The sequence below is a fragment of the Egretta garzetta genome, unplaced genomic scaffold (assembly GCF_000687185.1).
Source record: "Egretta garzetta isolate BGI_Z169 unplaced genomic scaffold, ASM68718v1 scaffold54, whole genome shotgun sequence".
Lineage (NCBI taxonomy): Eukaryota > Metazoa > Chordata > Aves > Pelecaniformes > Ardeidae > Egretta > Egretta garzetta.
Window position 1 is genome coordinate 252,100 of NW_009259313.1, and position 8,453 is coordinate 260,552.

Consider the following 8,453-nt stretch of genomic DNA (forward strand, 5'->3'; position numbering starts at 1 on the left):
TAGTCCTCGGCGAGATGGGACTTGCCTCCTTCCACCCCCCATTGCTGTTGTGGTTACACACAAGATCTCTCCTGATTATCTACTTCTTTAGGGTACGGATCAGTAGGTTTTTCAGATTGCAGAATGAGAGGCTGGCTTTTGCCTCTTTAAGCTACAGTAATGACCGTGTACACCATGCAAATTATTCAGCAGATTATAATAATATATATTATATATATGCATATAACCAGATTATTCAGCAGAGCGAAGCATGCTATTCCCTACTCTTTTTGTAGCAGAGCTTGGTTTTGGAGAAACAATTAGTTTACATGGTTTTTGGAAGTATGGTGCAGTGAATTGTGTTTTTTCAGCCAGGCAGTATGGACAGTGTCATGCTGAGACTGCAGCATGGGATATAATTAAAATTCATCTGAGGAGATTCGTGTTGTTTGAGTCAGTGAAATGTCTTCACTCCTTGGACAGGCTGCAAATGGAGTTGCTATCTTTAGGTCTGTAGAAGACACTGAAATGCGAGTCCACAGAGCCGTGCTTGTGAATTTGGGCTAGTGCAGTGTGACCACTGTGTCATCACAGATCTCTGCGTCCATCCCAGCACGTGATGGAGATGAGGAACTGATGGTCTAGACCCTTCTTTTTAGAGGGCAGCTTACCTGATTGCTTGTGTGCTTGGGAGACTGTATGCATTGATGCTTTGTCTAATAGCGAGTTCCTAAGCCATCCTGCCATGGCCGGGGTCACTGAAGATGACAGAACGTAGCATGATCATTTGCTGCATTTTCCTGGCAGCAAACCCGCCAGAGTTTGTTCCTATCACCAGATGAGGCTCACTGTAGAGCATTCCCTTTGGGATGGGATGATGATGGGTTTCTCTGAAAACCTGTTTATTCAGGTTGTGCTCTGGCTAAGAAACAGTCTCTCCACATCTCTTGCTGCAGATAAGCTTTTGCGTGTACACCATTCTGGGAGTTGTGAAACGAGCTCGTTGGCCTGCAGCTACTGAAGAGGCAAAAGCTGGAGGATTCTTGGTGGGATACATGCCCAGTGGAAGTCCAATCTACCGTAATCCCTGCACTGAACAGGTCCTGAAGCTTCTTGACAACTTACTTGCTCTTATAAGGTGGGTCAAGTTGACTTGAAATCATTTATGTTGACTTAAGAATCTCTGAAAGCCAAACTGTGATAAATACATGGAATGCTCAGAGCATGTTCTCCCAGTGAAGCCAGCGGGAACACAGGCTGGTGCAGGTGCCCAAGTACTGTTCCTGACTGTTCACAGTGGGGAATGGCACTGGGGATACTGGAGCCTTCTGAATGTTCATTGGCCTGGCCTACAAGAGTCCATCAAAGCCAATGGGAGCTTGGGCTGGGGTTGCCTCCCCCACCTCCACTGCTATAAATCTGCCACCCAGTTAATCGTTTCTCAACTAACATCTCTGCTCTGCCCTCAGCCCCTACAAGGCCACCTCTCCAGTCACCACCAGGGCAGTCCCAGCTCTCATCGCATCCTGTTTGCGTTGTTCTCTCTTCAGTGTTAAATTAAGCTGGTTTTACTGAACATGAACACCAGCCTCCTGAAGCACTGTCTGCTATTGAAATCAGTGGATGCATACTCTCAGGCTGTTGCTACCTTGCAGTGCCTCTCTGCATGTCACTGGTGTTGTGTACATCTGGGGCAGCCAGAGGAGGGAACAAGAGAAGGCAGAAAAGGGGAATCCTGAATAACACAGTTCCCAGAATTATAAAGGGGGAATCTTGTCTCAGGGTAACTGCTGACACTGAGATTTTGCCAAGCTTGTGGGGCAGTATTATGAGATAACGCTACATGTTACATACTTGAAAACTTGAGGCTCTGTCCCCAGCAGGAGCCTGTTGGGAAAGAGCGTTGTCAGATCCACTTAGATTTTTCAGCTCCCAGGTCTGTGAGGAAGGGGGCCCTGTTAACTCAAGCTCTGTCTAATCAGGTACGTTTGGCAGTCACTGAGCTCAGGACTGTGCTGCTTGCAGTGAGGAGCCAGATGCTGGACTGGTAGGACAAGCAGGTGCTGTCTTGGCCTTCCCTAGCAGTGCTTCTCATCGCAAAGCTCAGTGCAGCACAGCAGGCGGTACTTTGGCTGGTGAGCAGGGTTGAACGATCTTGTTAGGGCTGTGGAGCTGTGCTTGAAGTGTTTCTGCCTTTTATCCTAGAAGATGGGCTTTTGGGAGAGGTTGGGTAGAGCAGAGTTGCCTGAGTAGAGGTAGCCTCATGCCATTTCTTCCAGAGCTTGGAACATACTCCATATTGTGGGAAACCAACTAAACCAGTGCTCAAGGTCTGAGCAGGCTGCAATGGACAGACTTTGCTTGTGCGATCACTGTTCTTGCCAGGACTTACGCATTGTTGAAAACACTTGGGATCTCTGTTACAACAAGCTTAGGAAACTATTGTCAAACTCTTATCACTACCTGTAAAGAAGCAAAAATTCTGTGCCTACTTGTTTGCCACGTCCAGGAAAACACATGAGCCATGTTCCTTCCCCATCTGCATAAAGGAAGAGGCTCCCTGGCTGTTTTTTGAGAGAATGCATCTGTGCTGTTTGAGCATCTTCCCTGCAGACCAGAATCTTCTAAGCTCGTGGTAGTAACATACGTGGAGTGGCCTGTACTTCACTCAGAGGTGTCCAGGCTTTTCTTAAGGCTGGATGCTCCAACAAGAAGCAATGAATGATGCGTTAAACCCAGTAGATCCTCCACTTCATACCTTTCCTGACTGCTGCTGGATGTAAGGGCCTCTGTATGACAACTGCAAGCTTATAGTTGTTCAGTGCAAATGTTGATGATGCTTATGTCTTTCTGGAAAAGATGGAGCTTGTGCTGTGGAACTTCTGGTGTGGCTTTTGCTGGCTTTGAGTGCCTTTTCCATGTACTGCTTCCTCAGGCTCTCTTGAATATGGATTACACAAGAGAATATGGAATCTGTTGCAGCCTGTCAGCAGGCAGGAAGTACAGGGATCTGAGGAAGGCTGGCTGGCAGGAAAGCTGCCTGTGGTGAGGATGCCTTTGGGAACATAGTTGCATTACTACTTGGGGATGGATGCTTCTCTCAGCTCTGTGCCATTAGGCAGCTTTCTGTGGGGATAAGCCAGGTCCGGTGTTGTGGTTGTGCTGGCAGCAGATGTGGAAGTCCTCACAAATCGTGTTGGTTACTGTGTGAGCAGATCTCCAAGTAGCAGCAGCACCGATCCTACTGGGCAGCTGAACTGAACGCCAAGTCAGGCACCAGTATGCAAAAAAAAAGGGTGTTTTGCAGGTGGAGCAGCTGGGTCTGCTGCTCTCTGGATGTTGCATGGCATTCTGCTGTGTTTGCAGACAGAAGTGCCAGTTGCTAAGCCATTGGGTCTTTCCAGGGTAAGCAGCTTGAAGGTAGGTCATGGATGAGACCAAAAAGATGAGAGGAATGAGAGGGAGTCCAGGTAACAAGGAAAAATAAGGTAGTTTTGAATGGTGTAGACAGTGTGGTGTTTCCCCTGCCAGCCTATCTTTTTGTGCCTACCCATATTGGTCTTGGTAGCTGTATTTACTGAATGGTTTTGAGGTTGCTTTGTTAATCACTGCTTGCAGCTTTCTGAATGATGGTTCTCCTGTCCTCTGTAGTACCTCAATTCATCTAGGTGCTTTCTAGCTTCTGACTTAAATTGTTGTCTCCTGAATTTAAACCCAAATCACGATCTCCAACCAACTTTAGGTAAAGGCGCATTTCTGGAGTCAGTAGCTGTGCGAACTGGTTGGCGCAACACCTTTATTGTGCTGGGATTTGCTCATGTTTTGTTGCAAATGGACTGGTCAGGCTCAGCAAATTCTTTGCATGGACAAAGGCTTTTTTGGAACTCCTCTTGATGAGATGCTGACATTACCAAGGCAGTAGTGCTGATGAAAGAATTGTTGAATAGACATGGATGCTGTAGGCTTTTTCACTGTAGATGGCTCCAGCTTTAGATCAAGATTCTTCAAGCGTGGGCTGTCCTAAAGGACTCATCTTCTGGCCTTCAAGCCCATCTCTCTAGGCATCAGATGCTCTTCCCAGCAGAGCTGTGACCATCGCTGAAAATACACTTCTCAGAGTCCTGCCATATCCTTTGCTTGTCTTTTCTAAAGTATAAACGTCCCTTGAATTTTGTTTATCTGTGTTCTCCTGTGTGTGGGATGCCCAGGAGTGCTGCTCACTGCTGAGACTCTCAGCTGGAATGTGCCCGGGGGCTACATCTTCATCATGTATGAGGGCTGTTGGATGATTTTTTAACTCCCATGGGGAGCAGCTGATTAACCATTTTCTCTCTGTCACCACTGGGACCTTGCTAAAGGATTAATTACGGGAGATTGGCCTGTGAGTGAACATCTGCTCTCCCAGCTGTCAAGCCTGGGAAAGGACACGGGACTCAAGGACTCTGAAACAACGAAGGACCATGACCGCAGCTTCAGGATATGACTATCTGACCTATCCTGCTGGGGTTAGAACAGTGGGAGTTCAAGGTTCACCCCTGCAATTCCATAGTCCTTGGGTTTGCCCCATTGCCCTTCTGCCCTGCATGAAGCAAAGCCAACGTTGGCATGGAGCAGGCAGGAGACATACAAGTGGAGATGATTTTAGTAGCTAGGTTTCAGGATAGCCTTAAGCAGAAATGCACATTTTTTTTGAGTCAGTGGAACAGCATTATCCAAACTTTTGCAGAGGCTGGGCTGCTCCCTAGCCCCTCTTGGGAAAGTCAAGCCAGCTTGTGCCCCCTTTGAGGCCTGTTGCATGGTGTTAGATCCAGCCCAGAATGAGAGTATGAGTCATTAAGAAGTCATTTGTGTAGCTCTTTCATAAGAAACTTACATACTTGCCTTCCTCACGTGCCGTGAGTGGGGAAGTATTGAACACTTGCAGAGAGAAATGGGATAGTTGCTGTTTCAGAGCTACCTCAGGCTCTCTGCAAACTCGGGCAGATGTCACTGCATCGGGGTTGCCAGGATTGTGAACAGACAGCTTAAAAAAAAAAAATAAAATAAAAAAACCATTAAGACACGAGTGAAAGCTGAGACTCTGGAGACAATACTGAGATCTGTCCGTGCTCCCTTCCCCCAGCCATTCCCATGTACCCCCCTGCTTTGGGAAACGCTGCTCTAGGGGGAGATACTGAGTTGCCCTTGATCACCTCTAGCAGCAGGTACAATGGCATTGCAGTTTTGGAGGAGGCTGCAGGATTTGTGCTGTGTGCAGCTGGCGACACCCAGAGTGGAGGTCTGAGGTCTCAAAGGAGAGAGGTAGGTGAGAGAGACACCCCCTGCCGAGTCCAGCTCTGAGTGTCCGTACCCTGGCTAAGAGGGGACCCATTTTGGCCTGGATGGCAAGAACCAGCCACCCGTGGCTGAATTGGTGTCCCTTGTGGAGAGCTGACCGTGGCCACCTCCTGATGGTGCGGAATTGTTCCCGGTTGGATGTGTTGTCCAGGGGGCACATGTGTCTGCCACGAGTAACATCTGATCGGACTGATGTTCTCCCTAGCGTCCCTCCAATGCCACCTGCCATTCTGGGGACTGTGACCCATCCCTGGGGGGCAGTGTGTGTATTTTGGAGCTGAAACAGCCCCTCCCTCTGCAGGGGCCTTAGGTGCAGAAGATCTTCTGAGATTGCAGAATCTGTGTCTTGTCAGTTTTAAAAATACATTCTCTGATCCCTTTGGCCAAGCTAATAAGCTGTTGCCAGCATTGACTGGAGAATTGCTGGGAGTTTTTACTGCCAGTGCTTGCAAGGGGTGGGGTGAACTGAAATAAGTTGAAGGGGCAGCCAGGAGATTCAGGACATGAGGTGGAGTCACTCCATGTCTCTGTCGGGCCAGCTTCCCCAATATTTTTGCAGGTGGGGAAGGGGGATCCCATGCACACGTGCTTGGTCTCACCTTCCTCATCATCTGCCTCAGAGGAGCTGTTCACAAGCTGAAGGAGAGGATCCCACTGTCAAGGGCAAAAGGGGTTGACCCACATGAGTATAAACCAAGTGCTCTTCTGTTTCAGGACTCACAACAATCTCTACATGCCAGAGATGGTGGCTAGGCTGGGGGAAACGTTTGCAAAGGCCTTAGACATGCTGGAGGTGGAGAAGAATGCCATCCTAGGTAAGAGGCTTCTCTTCAGGAGGAATGTGTGGGCAGGTTCTTTCTCTCAGAGGTATTTGAGGTAGTGGTCCATCAATAGCAGTGGAAGTGAAGACAGGTTGGAGAGCCAGCTTCCTCATAGTATTCACAGCTCTGTGAATTTGAACCTGCTGAAATGAAGAAGTTAAATAAGTTATTGGTCTCAGACAAATTGGTTTCTTCTGCATGAAATGAAAAGTACCCTACTAAACTGCTTATCCCAGCTGGATGGTGGTCTCTGCAACAAGTCATTTCAGGCTGGAGAGACTGGGGGTGTTGTAACTGGCTGCCTTTGAGCAGAATTAGTGCTCAGCAGGATCCCTGAGTGCTGATGCAGAGACCTGTCCTGGAGGGCAAGAGCCAAGTGCTGCAGTACGGCCTTGTCATTTGTTTCAGGGCAGTGTATTAGAAAGAGGCTTTTGGAACTGTCTTAAAACAGGTTTGAGCTTGTGAACAGAAGCCTTTCCAGCCAAGCAGAAGCGGGTGGCCTTCTGGATTAAGCATGGACCATGACTCTGGAAATTGGGGGTTAATTTCAGGTTCTGACAGACAATGAAATATTTCAGGGAATTGCTTTGTCTGTCTTCTCTCCATTTCCTATCTGTAAAATGAGGAGATGCTTCCTTTACCTGTTTTCTGAGACCTGTAAACTCCCTGTCTGGGAACCACTGCACATAAAGCATTAGGGCCTTGATCTCTGCTCTAAACTTTTTAATATCATAATTCAGCAGTAGCTTGTGTCCCAACAGAGATGAATACAAACCTGAAGGGCTGGGCTAATGGAGGAGCTGCAGAACTGTCAGCTTTGCTTCTGACTGGGTTCTGATAGCTCCAGTAAGTTTTGCTTTGGAGAGATGAGGGGCCTGTAACAACCTCAGCGGGAACACCTCTGCTGTGGGTACAACCGACCTGAACTTGACTGACCTCTGATGGGAGGTTCTGCCCCAGGGTTGCTGCACCTCTTCCCATTTGGCTGCCTGTTGGCAAGCAGTTCCCTCACTGCCGTCAAGCTGGCTGGGGCCTGCCCAGCACATTCTGAAGGTGCAGTGTGCTCTCTCTCATTAATACAGCTGAATCTTATTCTTTCCCACAGGTCTCCCTCAGCCTCTGCTGGAGCTTTATGACTCTCCTGTTTACAAAACGGTCTTAGAAAGGATGCAGGGCTTCTTTTGTACCCTCTACGACAACTGGTAAGAGCACCAGATATCCCCCACACAATCCAACATTGCACGACTGGAGCAATTGGCTATTGCTGGGTGCTGACTTCTTGTAGAGTTACTTTTCATGTGAACTGTATCCTATAATATCCAAATATGAGTTGCAGTGGTGCACTACGCTCAGTGGTTGTAACCTACTACATACATGTGGAACACAGTCACTGGAAAAAATACCTCAAAATGTGGATCTGCTTTTACCTCTTTTGCAGTTAAGTAGTCGGATTGGAGCACTTATCTGATATCCTGACCTAGTTTGTGTCTCTGCCACTTTTAATTGTGTGCTAGGATACATCAGCACTTGGAAGTGCATTTTAGTGCTTAAATGCTTAATTCATTATCCCTCTGCAGGTATCCCAGAAAAAAAAGAGATACCATGCTAAAATTCCTTTATAGTATTTGTTTAAGAACACCGCAACTATCTAATCTCAAGATGATAGTCGCTGCAGCCTTTGCAGGCCAGAGGCATGGTAGCTGTTATCTAGCAGAGTTACAACTAACTTGGTTTTTGTTGAAGTTTCCACATCCTGGGAAATGCAGGCCCCTCCATGCAACAGGATTTCTACACCGTTGAGGGTCTTGCCACCCAGCTCCTCAGCTCAGCTTTCATCAACCTCAACAACATTCCCGATTACAGACTGCGTCCCATGCTCCGTATCCTTCCGTCACTGTCTCAGGCCAGTTAGGGAGAGTTTGAGCACATAAATAGAAAACCTGGTGGCTTCCTAGCATTGTTTTCAGCGTGGCCAAGCCAAAGAAGGGTGATTGAGGGCGTAAACAAACAGGGATACACCTGGTGTGGATAAAGTGTGAGCCAGGGGGGGCATGAGCAGAAGCAGCAGTACATGGGGTCAGAGAGAATAAATGCAAAGGATTTGGGTGGTCCTGGAGGCACCATGAGAGGTGGGTAGTGCCTTCTGGGGGGCAAGGGGCTTGGGTAGTGTAGGAGCTTGGCAGTAGGGTGTTTGACTAGACTTTGTGCTTGTGTGGGAGACCATCTGGGGTTCCCAGCCCACTTTCCAGGGTTGGACATTCAATCTCACAGCTAGGAAATGGGCACTAAGCACCCTCAGCTTTCTCAGCTGAAGTG

At 48.0% G+C, this 8,453-nt stretch overlaps 1 protein-coding gene across 1 annotated transcript in view; it reads left to right on the forward strand.

The window, feature by feature from the left end:
• The window catches only part of XPO5 (exportin 5), a gene marked incomplete at its 5' end in the record, with an annotated part of 32,016 nt that overhangs the window by 15,791 nt on the left and 7,772 nt on the right, over positions 1-8,453 (forward strand). The window contains 5 exons of the mRNA XM_035892008.1: positions 276-321; positions 907-1,117; positions 6,031-6,131; positions 7,243-7,339; positions 7,881-8,017. Of these exons, the coding sequence (XP_035747901.1) occupies positions 276-321; positions 907-1,117; positions 6,031-6,131; positions 7,243-7,339; positions 7,881-8,017 (592 nt within the window). The remainder of the gene's footprint in view (positions 1-275; positions 322-906; positions 1,118-6,030; positions 6,132-7,242; positions 7,340-7,880; positions 8,018-8,453) is intronic.